Source organism: Molossus molossus, unplaced genomic scaffold (genome assembly GCF_014108415.1).
Source record: "Molossus molossus isolate mMolMol1 unplaced genomic scaffold, mMolMol1.p scaffold_m16_p_16, whole genome shotgun sequence".
Taxonomy (NCBI): Eukaryota; Metazoa; Chordata; class Mammalia; order Chiroptera; family Molossidae; genus Molossus; species Molossus molossus.
This window is the reverse complement of record NW_023425351.1, coordinates 26,565,054-26,583,339: the sequence shown is the minus strand read 5'-3', so window position 1 is coordinate 26,583,339 and position 18,286 is coordinate 26,565,054. Positions and strand designations below refer to the sequence as shown.

The window sequence follows — 18,286 nt, the reverse complement described above, 5'->3', positions numbered from 1 at the left end:
TGATGATGCTGGAGATGAAAAATGAGCTTCTTTTTCACTTAGAATGCTTTTAAGATTCCTGCTACTAACAGTTCTGAAAATATTTTGAGATTTTTAGCTCTTATGGGACTAATTGCTTTAGTGGTCTAGCTCCGTACTTCTTATTAAACTTTTGTTGCTTTTTTTATATTTTAGAGACATGTGTCCATAAACAGGAAGGCTTTGTTTCAGATAAAGCCAAGTTCTGATTTTGGCTCTACCACTTACTGGTAATTGCTAATCTCTTAACTTTTCAGGGATCAGCTTTCTCATCTGTAAATTGGGAAGGATAATATATGTTTTTTCATACAGCTGTTAGTGTTGAATGGCACAAAAGATGTGGAATGCCTATTGTAGTTTCTGGAAGATCACCAGTAAACAATAGGTGTGATATCATTTTACTTTACAGTGAATTATAGTTCAACTAAAATATTACTTGGGGTTTATACCCTTATAAATTGAGAAATTGCCAACACTGGAAAAATGAATTTTACAAATGAATTTCTCTTTTATACAATTAATCCTTACTTTTACATTTATAATTTTTAATCTACATAGATAAGTTGGTCATAATAAAACAGTTATAGAAAAGTGGCTTTCCCAGATACACATTTAAGCAAAAACTCACCCATACCTCTCTGTATATATCTTTAGCTGAGATAATTATAACTACCTTAGAGGTAAAAATGAAAAGAAATGATGCATGCAAACATTTATCTATACGTCTAGGTATGCCATAAATGACTGTCATTTTTTATTGTACAGGCTGGCAAACTTTTTTCTATAAAAGGCTGGATAATAAATCTTTTAGTCTGAAGGTCATCCATTCTCTGTAGAACAACTCTGTTCTGCTGCTGTGGTGTGAAAAGTAGACACACTCAGTATGTACATGAATGTATGTGGCTGTGTTCTAATAAAACTTTATTTACTGATTTGGCCAGTAGTTTGATGACCCCTAATTTATTATAATTTAGCCAAAGAGAATTTATCATGATATATTGGTCAGATCAACCTTAAGAAAAATGGAAGGATTGCTTTACAAATACTGTATGTTCACTCATCAAAGTTACTGGGTACTCACTATGTGCTAGGTGCCCCTGCAGGAGGTGTTATAGGTATGAGAACAAATTATTATTTTTTTTTTTTGTTTGTTTTTTTATCCTCATCCGAGGACATTTTTTGTACAGACAGAGTGGGAGGGAGAGAGAGGAAGAGAGAGAGAGGGAAACATCGATGTGAAAGGGACACATCGAGTGGCTGCCACCCGCACGACCAACCAGGGCCGGGGACAAACTGCAACCGAGGTACATGCCCTTAGCGGGAACCGAACCCGGGTCTCTCCGGACCGCAGGCGGACGCTCTAACCGCTGAGCCAAACCGGCCAGGGCGGTATGAGAACAAATTAAACAGGTTTATTAACCTGTGAAGTCTTCATATATATATACATGTATATATTTAAGTTTACACAAAGATGATACATTTCCTGGCTGGAATATTAGAAGTTGAAAGAGATAAATGTATTAATTCCAGGAGCTATATTAAAATTTTGTATTCAATTAGAAAAAGTTGAAAATATGGAATGCTATAAAAAACACACACACACAAAAGAAACCCCATTGTAATTTCACTACCTGAGCCAACAACTTTTAATACATGCATTTCTATTTCTGGTCTTTTTTTTTTTTTTTTTTTTTTTTTTAATGACTTTTTGAGGCATAACTTACATACCACAAAATTTATCCTCTCAAAGTGTATAATTAAGTGACTTTTAGTTAATTACGGACTTGTGTAACCATCACCAGAACCCACTTTTAGAACACTTGTCTTTTTTTTTAGATAAAACTGACATAAAATAAACCACACATAATTACAATATATAATTTGGTAAAGTTTGACACATATATTCACCTATGAAACTGTCACCACAATGACTGCGCGTCCCCATTGTCACCAAAAGCTTCCTTGGGCATCTTTGTCATCCCTCCCTTCTCCTGGCCTTAGACCATTTTTATTACTCTAAATTAGTTAGCACTTTCTAGAATTTTATAAGGTGAATCATACAGTATGTACTCTTTTATTTCTGCTTTCTTTCACTCAGCAAAATGATTTTAAGATTTATCTATGTTGGGATCACATTACCAGATTTCAGGTTATACTACAAAGCCACTGTCATCAAAACAGCCTGGTACTGGCACAAGAACAGGCATATAGACCAGTTGAACAGAATACAGAACCCAGAAATGGACCCAAGGCAATATGCTCAATTAATACTTGACAAGGGTGGCAAGAGCATACAGTGGAGTAAAGACAGCCTCTTTAAAAAATAGTGTTGGGAAAATAGCCCTGGCCCGTTTGACTCAGCAGTTAGAGCGTCGGCCTGCGGTCCAGAGAGACCCGGGTTCGGTTCCCGCTAAGGGCACGTACTTCGGTTGCAGTTTGTCCCCGGCCCTGGTTGGTCGTGCAGGTGGCAGCCACTCGATGTGTCCCTTCACGTCGATGTTTCTCTCTCTCTCTCTCCCTTCCTCTCTCTCCCTCCCACTCTATCTGTACAAAAAAAAAAAAAAAAAATAGTGTTGGGAAAATTAAACAGCTACATGCGAAAAAATGAAACTAGACCATCAACTTATACCATACACAAGAATAAACTCAAAATGGATAAAAGACTTAAATGTGACTCATGAATCCATAAAAATCCTAGAAGAAAATGTAGGCAACAAAATTTCAGACATCATACGCAGCAGAATTTTCACTGATACATCACCTAAGGCAACAGAAACAAAGAAGAAAATGAACACATGGGACTACATCAAACTCAAAAGCTTCTGCACAGCAAAAGATACAATCATCAAAATGGAAACGCAACCCACTGTATGGGAGAGCATCATTGCCAATGATATATCAGATAAGTGGTTAATTTCCAATATATATAGAGTGCTCATACAACTCAACAAAAGAAAGACAAAGAACCCAATTAAAAAATGGGCAGAGGAACTAGACACCTCTCCAGACAGAACATACAAATGGCTAAGAGACATATGAAGAAATGCTCAACATCACTAATCATCAGAGAGATGTAAATTGAAACAACAATGAGGTATCACCTCACACCTGTCAGAATGGCCACCATCAACAAATTATTAAACAACAAGTGTTGGCGAGGGTGTGGAGAAAAGGGGCCTCTAGTACACTGCTGGTGGGAATGCAGACTGGTGCAGCCACTATGGAAAACAATATGGTGTTACCTCAAAAAATTAAAAATTGAACTACCATTTTACCCAGTGATCCCACTTCTAGGAATATACCCTAAGAAGCCTGAAACAGCAATCAGAAAGAACATATGTACCCCCATGTTCATAGCAGCACTATTACAATAGCTAAGATCTGGAAACAGACCAAATGTCCATCAGTAGACAAATGGATAAAAAAGCAGTGGTACATATATACAGTGGAGTACTATGCAGCTGTAAGAAAGAAAGATCTATTATCCTTTGAGACGACATGGAGAGACCTGCAAAGTTTAATCTTAAGTGAAACAAGCCAAACAGAGAAAGACAAGTATCATATGATCTCACTTATTTGTGGAATATAATGAACATAACAGTCTGAGGAATGGAGTAGTCCCAGAGATGTGGCAGTGGGGTACAGACTAACAATCCCCGGAAGAGGGTGTGGTGTGGGAGAGACAAACCACAGAACTTTTATGAATGTATGCATGAACAAAGGACATGGACAACAAAGCAGGGGACAGGGTGGGAAAGGGCGGAGGGGGTAATCAGTGGGGGGAAAAGGAGAAATATCTGTAACAAAAATAAATTAATTAATTAAAAAAAGATTTATCCATGTTTTAGTGCGTATCAATCATTCATTTCTTTTTGTTTCTATATAGTATTCTACTGTATGAATATATACTACAATTTGTTTATCCATTTACCCCTTGATGGACATATTGGTTGTTTCCACTTTGGGTAACCACAAATAAAGCTGCTATGAATATTTGTATATAACTCTATGGATAGACAAATGCTGTCATTTCTCTTGTGAAAATACCTAGGAGTGTAATGGTCAACTCATAGATAGTTATGTTTTAACTCCTTAAGATGCTACCAAACTGTTCTCCAAAGTGGTTGGAACATATTACATCCATATCAGCAGCATATGAAAGTTCTGGTTGCTCCACATTCTTGCCAAAACTTGAAATAATTTGTCTTTTAAATTTTAACACTTTGAATAGGAGTTTGATGATATCTCATTGTGGTTGTAATTTGTACTTCCCTAATGGCTGGTGATGTTGAACATCTCTCACGTGCTTAATTACCATCCATATATTTTCTTTGGTAAAGTGTCTGCTGAAAATGTTTTTTCCAATTGTTTTCTCCCAGAGGTTGTATAGTTTTAGGTTTACACTTATGTCTCTGATTCATTTTAAAAAAATTTATCTTTATTGTTGAATGTATTACAGATGTTCCTCATTTTTCTCCCATTGACCCCCTCCTCCCCACTCCCGCCCGCCTCTTGCCTTTCCCCACACTGTTGTCTGTGTCCATTGGTTATGCATATATACACTTAGGTTCTTTGGTTTATCTCTTCCCACCCCTCAACCCCTCTTCCCTTTGAGGTCTGTCAGTCTAACAACCAATTTGTACTTCTTAACCCCTTCAACCATTCCCCTAACCCCACTCCCATCTGGAAACCAACAAAATGTTCTCTGTATCTATGGGAATGCTTCTGTTCTGCCTGTTCATTTTGTTTGTAGATTCAATTGTCGATAGATATGTATGCATTGCCATTTTGTTTGTTCATATTTTTAATCTTTTTCTTTAAAAAGACCCTTCAACATTTCATATAATAATGGTTTGGTGGTGATGAACTCCTTTAGCTTTTTCTTTTCTGGGAAACTCTTTATATAGCCATCGATTCTAAATGACAGCTTTGCAGGATAGAGTAATCTTGGTTGTAGCTTCTTGCTTTTCATCACTCTGAGTATTTCTTGCCACTCTTTTCTGGCCTGCAAAGTTTCTTTTGAGAAATCAGCTGACAGTCTTATGGGAACTCTTTTGTAGGCAACTAACTGCTTTTCTCTTGCTGCTTTTAAGATTCTCTCTTTGTCTTGAACCTTTTGCATTTTGGTGTGGGCCTCTTAAGGTTCATCTTGTTTGGGACTCTCTGTGCTTCCTGGACTTGTATGTCTGTTTCCTTCACCAAGTTAGGGAAGTTTTCTGCCATTATTGTTTCAAATAGGTTTTCAATTTCTTGTTCTCGCTCTTCTCCTTCTGGCACCCCCAAGATGCAAATGTTGGCATGCTTGAAGTTGTCCCAGAGGTTCCTTATACTATCTTCATTTTTTTTTGGATTCTTTTTTTTTCCTTCTTCTCTGATTGGGTGTTTTTCGCTTTCTTATATTCCAAATCGATGATTTACTTCTTGGCTTTACCTACTCTATAATTGAATCTGTGTAAGTTATTCTTTATTTCAGTTAGTGCCTCCTTCATTTCTGACTGTGCATCCTTTATTTCTGACTGTACCTTTTTTATGCTCTTGAGGCCCTCACTAAGTTCACTGAGATTCTCAATAAGTTCATTAAGCATCCTTATATGCAGTATTTTGAACTCTGTATCTGTTAGGTTGCTTATCTCCATTTCACTTAATTCTTTTCCTGGAGTTTTGTTCTGTTCTTTCATTTGGGACCTGTTTCTTTGTCTCCTCATTTTGGCTGCCTCCCTGTGTTTGTTTCTATGTATTGCTTAACAAGAGGTATGGGGCTAGCTGAGACCAGATGCTGCCTGTTTGAAAGAATTTAGGAAAACCTGAAGCGAGATCCAAGACTGGCCAATCCTATGGTTAAGCAACTGGCAACAGCGTGGGTGGGCCTGAAAGTTGGGTGGGGCGGGGCCTCAGGGAGTCACCAGGGTGGGGCTACCAGTGTGAGCCAGGTTGCTGGAGTCCCAGATATGGCGGCTGCCTGCCGCCCCAGGGAAGGGCTCACCAAAGGAACACAGGCCTCTGAGAGCACCTCTGTCCAGGAGAAAGCCACCTCTCCAGCCCTCACTCCAATGGCAAACAGCTCAGTTCTTCACTATATGTCTCTGGTGCCCCTTGAGCTGCCTCTCCCAAGCTGGAGCCTGGAGGGTGCGAGTCCAAGTAAGTCTGTGCGCGGGCCCTTTAAGAGGAGCTGCCTGGGGCTCCAGCCGCCTCAGCCTCCCTGAGCCTCAGTTCCCGCTGGTTTTTCCAGCCAGAAATTATGGGGACTTCTCTTCCTGGCACTGGAACCATGAGCGGGGCACCTGGTGTGGGACAGGGACCCCTCAGTCCTCAGCGAGGACCTTCCCAGCCAAGGTGTCCTCCTGATTTTTATCCGCCACACGTGGGTGTGGGACCAGCCAGTCTGCCTCTGCCCCTCCTACCAGTCTGGATGTGGCTGCTGCTTTAATTCCGTAGTGGTAGGACTTCCATTCAGCTTGATTTCAGGCGGTTTTGAATGATGGTTGTTCTGTAGTTTAGTTGTAACTTTGATGTGGTTGTGGGAGGACATGTTACTGGGTTTACTTACCCGCCATCTTGACCGCAAGTCCCTGTTTCTGATTCATTTTGAGTTAATTTTTACATATGGATGTCTAATGGTTTCAGCACCATTTATTGAAAAAGCTATTCTTTTTCTATTGAATTACCTTTACACCTTTGTCATAAGTCAGTTGTCAACAGACTCATATTGATGTGTGGGTCTGTCTTGGACTTTTTATTCTATTGATCTATTTGCCTATCTTTAAGCTAATACTTTATATTCTTGATTATAGTATCTTTATAATAAGTATTAAAATCAGGTGGTGGTATTTCACCAATTCTGTTTTTTTTTTTCAAAATTGTTTTGGCTATTCTGTGATCAATAGAAATTTTAGAATCACATTGTCAATTTATACATAAAGCCCACTGGAATTTTTATTGGAATTGCACTAAATTTTTAGATTGATTTTTGGAGAATAAACATAACAATATTGGGGCTTTTGACTAACAAATAAGGCATGCATTGCCATTTATTTAGATCTTTAATTTCTTTCAGCAGTGTTCGTAATTTTGAGTGTACAGATGTTGTACATATTTTGTCATATTTATCTCTAAGTATTTTATGTTTTTGATACTATTGTAAATGGTATTATTTTAATTTCTGTATGTTTCCAGTAAATAAAAAATTAGTTAATTAAAAAAATATTAGACTTGTATCCTGTAACCTTACTAGTCACTTATTAATTCTAGCAGCTTTTTTGTAGACTTTTTAAAGTACATGTTTTTTGACATAATCATGATCACAGTGTCAACAGAATTTTGTGTTCTTTATTTTCACTTAAATTTTAGAAATAATTATTTCCTCAAGGTATAATTAATTCAAATTAATACTTGCATTATGCCTCAAAATTTAATCACTATTATTAATATAGTTTCTGTTTTTCTATATACATAATGCAAAAGCTTGTACCAAATGTATAACTCTGGTGCTAATTTATTGTTAGAGTGTATCTCGTTGTTTGCAGCTTCTATTTCTTAGATAACTAGTGAAGTTAGTTTCTCCTGAGTTCATTAATGTTTTGATTATTTTTGCATTGGGATTCCATACTTAACTTTTAATAAAACATATTATTGCCCCAAAATATAACTTTTAAAATTTGACAAAGTTTTTTTTTTTTTTTTTTTTTTTGCTGTCATGATAACTGTCCTGCAGTTCTTCCTGAGGACTGGATAAGTTTATAGACAGCAGTCACTCACAGGTGATCAAATTTGATGTCTTAAAGCCACAGCTCATTAAACACTCCCCTCTCCCATGTCCAGATCTGAATCAAGTGCAACTGGCTGCGTATATATATACTTGGTTGTTCCCTTTTAGAGTACAGATTACTTTGAAAATACCTCTGGAGTCTAGAACAGTGCTTCTCAACCTTCCTAATGACCCTTTAATACAGTTCCTCATGTTGTGAGGAACCATAAAATTATTTTTGTTGCTACTTCATAACTGTAATTTTGCAACTGTTATGTCTTAGGCAACCCCTGTGAAGGGTCTTTTGACCCCTAAAGGGGTCGTGACCCACAGGTTGAGAACTGCTGGTCTAGAGGAAGAGGGTGAATTCAAACCAGCTATTGCTCACTATGGTAGTGAGGAAAAAAATACTTTGAATCTACGTAAACCGTTTTCCTGTCTCGTCTGTGACCTCAGATGCCCTCTGGATGTTTTAGGGAAGTGATAGACGGGCCCCTGACTGCGGAGGCAGCAGGCCTTTGGCTGCCAGGTCTGTGTCAAAATAACTGAATCATTTTAAAGAAAAAAAAAATTGCTGCTCAAAATAATCGAGATCAAAGGTTTCCTATCTGTGCTTCTGAGTGGAAAAAATGAGCGAGGGAAGATTTGTCTAAATGTGATGCTCCCAAGTACCTTGGCTACTTTTCAAGGAATTATGCAAGTTGCGTGGAAGTTGGTGTCCCTGCTGCTGGAAGAGCCCAGCGATGTGTGGGTTGCTTTGCATGTCCTCTTGTCATCTGCAGAAAATGTGACACCAGACATATTCTCACTTTGTCCCAGTCTAGATGTAATAGTCATCTGAGGACCTTAGACATGTATGTGAAATGTCTCTCTGTGCGACTGTCCTGGAAGCAATCTGAGGTCCTGAGACTGAGCCTAAATTTTACATGTAACCCCTCCTGTCAGCATCCATTCCCAGCAGCACTCAGTGGCCACGTGGGTCTGAGCCAGAGGGGACATGACAAAGCGGTGGACAGAGAGCAGAGAGTGGGAGGTGGGGAGCAACATGGACACAGAGTCTGATAACTTAGAGCCCAAGTTCAAACCCAGGCCCGTTCCAAAGAGGTTCTGAGAACTCTGGAAACCCATGGACAGCCTGGCGGAGGTAGGAGTCAGGCCTGGAGTAAGCTCAGGTAAGAGTCGAGGCTTTGTAGCTGTAAAGCATAGAAACCAACTCCACTGAACAGAGGATTCAATGGGGAAGGAGGATGGAGGTGGCTCTCAAGGACAGGCAGCCCCAGGGTCTAGGGAGCAGCGGATGGAGGTGGCCCTTAAGGACAGGCAACCCCGGGGTCTAGGAAGCAGCAGATGGAGGTGGCTCCCAAGGACAGGCAGCCCTGGGGTCTAGGAAGCAGCGGGTGGAGGTGGCTCTCAAGGACAGGCAGCCCCGGGGTCTAGGGAGCAGCGGGTGGAGGTGGCTCTCAAGGACAGGCAGCCCCGGGGTCTAGGGAGCAGCGGGTGGAGGTGGCTCTCAAGGAGAGGCAGCCCTGGGGTCTAGGGAGCAGCGGGTGGAGGTGGCTCCCAAGGACAGGCAGCCCTGGGGTCTAGGGAGCAGCGGATAGAGGTGGCTCTCAAGGACAGGCAGCCCCGGGGTCTAGGGAGCAGCAGATGGAGGTGGCTCCCAAGGACAGGCAGCCCTGGGGTCTAGGGAGCAGCGGATAGAGGTGGCTCTCAAGGACAGGCAGCCCCGGGGTCTAGGGAGCAGCAGATGGAGGTGGCTTTCAAGGGCAGGCAGCCCCAGGGTCTAGGGAGCAGCGGATGGAGGTGGCTCCCAAGGACAGGCAGCCCCGGGGTCTAGGGAGCAGCGGATGGAGGTGGCTCTCAAGGACAGGCAGCCCCGGGGTCTAGGGAGCAGGGGAAGGAGGTGGCCCTTAAGGACAGGCAGCCCCAGGGTCTAGGGAGCAGGCACTGTGGATGGCTCTTCGAGGCACTGTTGCAAGGACAAATCCACTTCACCCCCTGTATTACTTCACCGGAGCCTGGAAGCCCATGCCTTCATCTCTTTTCTACTCACCAATATTTATTAGTGCTGGTGGTCAGCACTGCTTAGGCATGGATATGGCATCAGTGAAAACATAGTCCTTGTTCTTATGGAAATGACATTCCAGTGGGAGGGACAGATAATAAGCAGATAAACAAATGTCATGTCGCAGAGCGGTGTGTACCATAGTGCAAACTCCAGCAGGACAGGGTGCCAGAGTGACGGGGGGTGGGACGGGCGTGCCATGTGTAGCTATGTGGCGAGAGATGGCCTCTCCGAGGAGTGCTATTTGAGCAGCGATCCGGAGAAGGAGGAGACTGTGGGGGCCTTGTGAGGCCAGGACCTCTGCTGGTTGCGAGTGGGCCCCTCACCTTCCCAGGGCCAGTGAGGCTTTGGCTGGTCGGCTGGTCACAGTTCGGAGTTCCTGAATCACTGTGTCAGTAAGAGGCTGGTGGAGCTATTCACCATAGACTATGGAGCTCAGAGAGCTGTTCCCTGGGTTGCAGCAGACCTCACGGATGATCCTACTGGAGCTCATCCCCAGTCCTACCAAGACGGGCTTTTGTGATGGGAAGGAGGGACGTCTTTGCACTCCGTCAGGGGTACAGGTGCTGGCTTCAGCACAGGGGCCTGGGTGCAGGCGCGTGCTGGAGGGTGGTGTCTGCCTTCTCGCTCGTAGGACTGAGTAGGACTGGGAAGGCCAACCCAGAGGACCCTCTCCAGGCCAGGTGGGAGCCGAATGAAAAGCCCTCTGGTTTGTGTCTTGCTCTGTGGGCGTGGCTGGCCAGAGGTCTTGGATTTGAAACTCACACCTTCTCATCACTAGAGAAGGCGAGAGCAGTCAGAGGGTCCAGCTGCTCAAATATGCCATGTGCAAAGTGAGACTTGACACCTGGGGAGAATTAAGCGAGAGTCTCTCAGGCTGCCATCCTTAGCCCGCTGGAGCACCGTGGGGCCACAGGAGCAGGCGAACAGAGGCAGCGGGAGATGGCCCAGAGGTGATGGGAGGTTGGGCCCAGCTTCTCATGAGCTATGACCAAAATTGATCCAAAACAGCAAAACATAAGAGAAGACTAAGATAAAGTCTGTCAAAAGAAGATATTGTCAGAAGGCTGAGAAAAGAAAGAGAAACCACTAAACAATCAAAATACGGTAAAATTCCAGAGTGTAACCAAGATTTAAAGTTTAAAATCATGAGAGTTTATTAAAAAAATTAGCTTCATATAACAAGAGCTAAAAAAGTAAGCAAAAACACTTAAGTTATGAGAAATAAGGTGACAAACAAATAATTTTTTAAAAACTTTGAAAGTTTATTATAAAAATGAAAACCCCCTGCCCTGGCTGGTTTGGCTTAGCAGTTAGAGTGTTGGCCTGTGGACCAAATGGTCGTGGGTTCGATTCCCAGTCAAGGGCACGTACCTGGGTTGCAGGTTAGATCCCTGGCCCTGATCAGGGTCGTGCAGGAAGCAACCAATCAATGTGTGTCTCTCACATTGATGTTTCTCGCTCTGTTCCTCTAAAAAAAAATCAATGGAAAAATATCCTTGAGTGAGGATTAATAACAACAACAACAAAGAAAACCCCCATAAAAATGTTTTAAGAAGATAGAGTACATCAAAAGAAAAAGTAATATAAAAAGGTAAACGGTTTATGATATTAGATCATCATGAAGGTTAAGTCTATAAGAGAATAGCTAAAAATGTGAAGGTAAATGGGATTAAAAATAGAAGTTAATGTGCTTTAATGTAAAAAGCACAAATGACCACAGAATAAGGTATAAAGTAATTTAAGAAGAAAACAGAAATGGCAGGTCTGAAAGTCAAACAGCCTGGGGCAAGATAGTGAAGGAACTAGGGGAGGCGACCGTTACTACATTGGTGGTGGATTCAGCCTTCCCAAGGGTGGTTTCTCTATTGAACCAACCATGATGTTCAAAGTGAGGTGAGGAGCTGGCTCCCCCGAGTTGAAGGGGGCCTTTTAGACCTTCCCCCATCAAGAGTGGCTTTGTACCTCCACAAAAGTATATGGTGGAGCTTGGTTGGGGGCCAGGAGTTGTCATCAGGCTGGTCTGGTTCTGTGCAGTGTAGGCTGTAACAAAGCTTGAGACAGGTCGATACAGCCTTCAGAAGAGTAGCCCCAGTCCGACGGTTGTGGGCACAGAGCTGCGCCAGCCAGGGGTTATTAGTGAAGCATGTCGCAGCCATGTGACAACACACCATTTAGCCAGGACAAATGCTCTAGAGGAATATTTGTTGACATAAGAAATATTTGAGACATTTATGTGAAAAAATATATTATAGTGATACCATTATAATAACCCAGCTATTAGTCAGTTATAGGAAAGGAACAAGGGGCAGGCCAGGTGGTGTAGGCATGCCATCTGCACAGCTTTGCCAGGAAGCTGCGGTGTAACTCTCTCCAGTCTGCTCCCCACAGGTCCCGGGAGAAGGGACTGGACAGTAGACACATGCCCAGTAAAGTCTGGGTGATGTGGGAAGATGCTCACCTGTCTCTCGCACGTGGAGACAGGTAATTGGCCAGAATAGGCGTGGCCACCACAAGGGCGTAAAATCTGAGAGGCTTGACTCCTGAACAAAGGGGGTCCCTCCCTGGGTGCTCCTGTTCTCTTGCTGCTCACACCCCACTCCTGGCTTGCGGGGCTCTCACGCTCCTGCAGTTGCCCACATGTCTCGTGGCCGTGGGGACCCCACACACAATGGACTAATGGACTGTGATTAGCCTGATGCTGTGCTGGACTGAACTCCAAGTGGAATGGAAACTCTGGACACTGGCTTTGCGTCTGGCTCTACTTTGGACTAAGACAAATGGGGCTTTGCAAACCGAGGGATGTGACTATATACAAATAAAGCCTTTACCACGTCTCATTCTCCTGTGGGGCACTCCAGAAATGCTTATTCCAACGGCACCCCACGAACCCCACTCCCTCTAGTGACAGAAAGGCAACCCATGCAATTCTCCAGTAACAACAGAACAATAAGTATGTATCATTCCTGCTGTTTAAAATGTATGCAGTATATAAATAGTAAAAACCAAAACATTTATTACTACTATTAGTATTACTATCTGTAGTTAGAGATTCTGGGTGATTTAAAAAATTAGTTTTTCTGCCCGGCTGGCATGGTTCAGTGGCTGAGCGTTGACCCATGCACCAAGAGGTCACCACTTCAATTCCCAGTCAGGGCACATGCCCAGGTTGTGGGCCTGATCCCCAATGGGGGGCATGCAGGAGGCGGCTAATCAATGTTCTCTCTCATTGATGTTTCTCTCTCTCTCCCTCTCCCTTCTCTTTTTAAAATCAATAAAGAAAAAAATTAGTTTTTATGCTCTTGGAAGTTTCTCTACACTGAATCCCTGTATATTTTATATCATTAGAAAAAACAGTAAAGTTTATTTAAAAAGAATAATAAGAACTTGCATGAGCACTGCTTAGCTTTAGGAAGATAGGCTGTACCTGTTTTCCTGAGAGGAGGTGAGCAAGAGGTGACATGGCCTGGCTTGTGGCTCTAGGGACCAGCAAGGCTGCTGTATTAAGTACATTGCAGTACTGACAGTATAAGTAAGGGCAGCAGGGATATCAGCTGGGTGGCCTCGAACAGTTTTCCAGAGGAGTGGCGATGGCTTGGACCAAGGTAGAGCTAAGGAGAAGGAGTGAATGTTGCATATGATTGGATGGTAGAACCAACAGGATTTACTGATAACATTAGATATGAATGGTGAGAGATACTAATGCTACATATACATTATTTATACTGAAAATGACACTGTAGTCAAATGTTTAAAACCTTTACTGATTGGGGTGCATGATGAGAAAGTGTGGGTTTTCGTGCATGTGAAAAACCTCTGTAAATTACACAGTTTACAGGGATGCTGAAGAAAAGACCACGCAGGGGAGAACCATCAGTGCCGGGCTTGGCTGGACCTTGAAGAATGGGTGAGGTTTAGTCCTGGCTGGGTGGTTCAGTTGGTTGGAGCATCATCCCATACACCAAAAGGTTGTGGGTTCGATTCCTAATCAGGGAATATAAGGTTGCAGGTTTGATCCCTGGTGGGGTGCATATGGGAGGCAACCAATCAAAGTTTCTCTCTCTCTCCCCCTTTCTCTCTAAAAATCAATAAAAACATAAATCAGGTGAGGATTAAAAAAAAAAAAGAGTGGGTGGCGTTCAGATAGAAAGGTGCGAGGGGGCACCACGCAGGAGGGGCGATCTGCCCAGGCCTGATTTGAGCGTCAGTCTGCTAGAGCCCTGAGCGCAGGAAATAGGTTGGAAGATTGACCCAGCAGCAGGAGGCCAGCTTGTCCCGCCCTTGAACTCCAGGCAGAGCAGATTAGACTTTTTTCTGTAGACAGTGTGTGTGTGTGTGTGTGTGTGTGGGGGGGTGATTGGGAATTTTGTTTCATTTTGTTTTTTGTTAATCCTCACTCCAGTATATTTTCCATTGATTTTATTTTTTAGAGAGAGTGGAAGGGGGGGTGGAGAGAGAGAGAGAGAAAGAGAAAGAGAGCGCGTGAGAGAAAAATTGATGTGAGAGAGACACATCAATTGATTGCCTCCCAAATGACCTCAACCAAGGCTGGGGATTGAACCTGCAACCCAGGCACATGCCCTTGAACCCGTGACCCTTTCTTGGGCCAATGCTCTAACCGTTGTGCCAAACCAGCCAGAGTAAGGGAATTTTTGACTGGGGAGTGAATGATATGTGTTTTTGTCAACAATTTGCTCCTTCTAATAAGCTCTGAATGAGTGCCATTGGTTAATCAATTGAAAAGATTAACTCAGTGACCAGAATGGTTTATCTACTACATGGGACTATGTCCATGAGTTATGACATATTTTCAATATATTACATATACTTATTGATATAGATTCCTAACTATATATAAACATATATAGTATAGCACATAGTGTAGTTATAGATATACATATATGTATGTAACACATATAAAACACATAATTATATATAGTATAAATACTATACTATATGCTATAGTGTATATATACAGCATACAGTATAGTTTTATAGATCTGCATATATATGTATATGTTTATTTCTGTTAATAAGAATGATTCTGTTAGACATAATGAAGATAATTTTTTTCTGATTGCACAGTTGAATTTTAAAAAGCTCCATCTGTGTCTCATGAAGTAGTGAAGGTGTGGATTCCCCATCACTGGGTCACTGCAGGCCCCGGGGCCTGAGAGCATGGCCCACGCTGCAGCTTGGTGCTCAGAGACGCACCAGGTGCCCCAGGCATGAGCACTTTGGCAGAAATACCCCCTTTCCCGGCTGTTTGTATGACAGTGTCTTTCCTGCTAGAGGAACTATTTTGGGAAGATGATTCATGTCACATTTTGGCCTCATTACATTTTTAAGTTATACACGGTGCTGGTTTACCTGGAGGTGTAAACATAAATTTTTATCTCCATATGCATAAGGAAATACCTGGGACTGGCAAAGTTATGTACTTTCTATTCTTCAGCTCCACGTTAGGCTACAAATGGGAGGTTAACAAGATATTTATCAAAACTCCAATTTTACTTTACGAAGAGCACACTTCCCAAAGAACACATCACCCGAGAATGTGCCTGCATTTCTGAGCACGGGTGGAGAAGTCCAAACACCTAATGTCTTATTGTTACAAGCAAATGATTCTGTAAAAGAAATAAACACTGCACTGTCTCTCCCAAACTGTGAAAAGTGAGAGCAGGTGTTACATGACTGTCTGCAGCTATAAGTAACAGAAGGGGCAGAATGATTCAGTTTCCTCAGGTGCAGATGATAAAGAGAGGTGCAGCTCTTCTGAGTGGTCTGGTAAAGACAGTCCTGTTGAGAGGCTATGGCAAACCACTCATTTCTTCAGTGCTTAAAATGCACAATGGCACCACAGAGGAGACACACGTACCACCCGTTTATCATTCCCTGAGGTGTAATTTGGTTTGTCCCCATGTAACTGAGTTTCATCAGGACGAACACCGGTTTGGAGTGTGGCTAGATCTTCTATGACTTTCAAGGAATTTCATATTCTACCTCAAAATTAAAAAATTGGGGAAATATTTAAAAAATGTAAATCGTAGCATGAAAACAATATAAAGAAATGACAGTGCCCTGGCAAGTTTGGTTCAGCAATAGAGGGTCAGCCTGCGGACGGGAGAGTCCCAGGTTCAGTTCCCACTAAGGGCACGTACCTCAGTTGCAGTTTGTCCCCGGCCCCAGTTGGGGTTGTGTGGGTGGCAGCCACTCGAGGTGTCTCTCTCACATCCATGTTTCTCTCTTTCTTCCTCCCTCTCTCCCTCCCCGCTATTAGAAGATAAATGCAAAAAAAAAAAGTCCTCTGGTGAGGATTTAATAAAAAGAAATGAAAGTGAATTTGTTATATATATATATATTATATATATATAACATTATAATATATATATATTATATATAATATATATAACATATAACACACACACACACACACATATATATATATTATTTATTTTGCCATAAGCCCATTTTGATGGTGAAATGACAAGTTTTCTGATCTACGGACAGTGAGACCCAGCCCCTCCCTCTTTGGACTTTGCTTTAAAAAGTTATCTTTGGATTCAACTGTGGGTTAGTACTTCCGGTTTGGGTTCTCACTCATGCCATTGAAGTAAGACTCCTCAATGAACAATAAACCAAACTCATCATGAGATCGTGGGTTCTAAAGTGGGGATTGGGAAGTATTAGCGCTTTGAGGGTGTTTAAGAAGCTATGCCAATTCAACTAAATCAGCTTCATGGCAAAACCTGACCTTGAGTTCCCTTCACTGGTTAGAACCGTCTCGCTGTGACAAGTGGCATCTACTTTCCCCCCTTTTTCTTATTGTTGAGAAAACCTTTTATCATCTCTTGGTCATCCAGGGACTGCCTCAATTAAGCACTCAGGTCTGTACTTTCGGAAATTTGAATTGAGTGGATCTGGGGTAGGTCCTGAGCACTTATATTAAAAAACAAAACAAAACAAAATCAATCAAAAAGTTCTCCAAGTGCTTTTGATGCTCTCAAACTAAGAGAACCACAGGGAACAGTTAAATAAAGGACATGATTTGAAACCCAAATGTCAACGTAGACACATTCTGTCAAGTTCTCCAAAGAGGGAGTCTTTTCACTCTTTTTCTGGGAGTTGTTAACTGGACTGAGCTGTGACTTCTGCGTGGTGTGACTGGACGGAGACAACGACAGAAACGTAAGGGACGTGTTGCTGTATCTCACTTTTCCCCTTCTGTCTTCTCAGCCATCATGTATGTCATGGGAGCTCTTGGTCCTGCAGTGGGATATTTATTAGGTGGACTTCTCATTGGCTTTTATGTTGATCCCAGAAATCCTGTTCACCTTGACCAGAATGACCCTCGTTTCATTGGAAACTGGTAAGAACTGTTTACTAAATTTTTCATTTTACTTATTATTAATGATAGACTCATGGTACCCTCATAGTTAACATAAAAATTTCCCCAAGAAGAACATGATAAGTAGCCAAAAGTCACCTAAGAGGGTGTAGTAGGCAAAATAATAATTCCCCAAAATTATCTATGTCCCAATCCGCAGAACTTATGAATGTGTCACCTTTTTTGGCAATGAGGACTTTGTAGATGAGATTGAGCTAAGGATCTTGAGATGGGAGATTACCTTGGATGACCCTGGTGAATTCAGTATAACCACAAGGGTCCTTACAAGGGAGGGAAGGAGGCAGGAAGGTCAGAGTAAGAAAAGGTGATATGGTGATTGAGGCAGAGGTTGGAGTGATGTGCTTTGAAGATGGAGGACCACGAGCACCAGCCACGGGCCATGGGCCACGGAGCAAAGGTGGACACTAGAAGCTGGACAGGCAAGGAAGTAGGTGCTTCCTGGAGGAAGGCACCCTTGCCAACCCATGTCTGACCTCCAGAACTGTAAGAGCATACATGTGTGTTATTTTAAGCCACAAAGTGTGTGGTCATTTGTTATAGCAGCCACAGGACACTGATACAGAGGGTTTGGGAATGACAGCTTACTCTCCATTCTTTCAGAAGGAGGCAGGTGTTTCCTCTAGAGCAGAATGGAGGGCAAGGGTGATGTGGCTGCTGGGACTTTCCTGTGGACTTGAATCAACGCTTTCATGATCTTTTCTGTGCTTTAAAATAATTTCCCCCACTTTCTTATTGTGTTTGTACTTTGTCAACCCTCCCCCAGTGCCCAGAACTCCAGCTCTACTTTTCCGTTGTCACACACACTGAATCTTTTCACTGGGGAGCAGCTTGTTCCCCACGTGCGCTGGAGAGTTAGCCCCCGCTCACTTGTAGCCCTCAGCTGTCTTGTTAAGTAAGCAATGTTGAGGACTCAGAGAAGGAGAACTCCACTTGGGGTGTTAGGTGATTTACTCAGAGAGCCAGGGCTGTGTCCGAGTCTTCCACAGCTATCCACTTGAACAGGGGTTCTTTTTTTTTTTTTTTTTTTTTTTTTTTATAATTGTAAGCACTA

At 42.4% G+C, this 18,286-nt stretch overlaps 1 protein-coding gene across 1 annotated transcript in view; it reads left to right on the top strand.

The window, feature by feature from the left end:
• SLCO5A1 (solute carrier organic anion transporter family member 5A1) overlaps positions 1-18,286 on the top strand; it is a 149,292-nt gene that overhangs the window by 49,373 nt on the left and 81,633 nt on the right. The window contains exon 3 of the mRNA XM_036264367.1: positions 17,064-17,196. Within this exon, the coding sequence (XP_036120260.1) occupies positions 17,064-17,196 (133 nt within the window). The remainder of the gene's footprint in view (positions 1-17,063; positions 17,197-18,286) is intronic.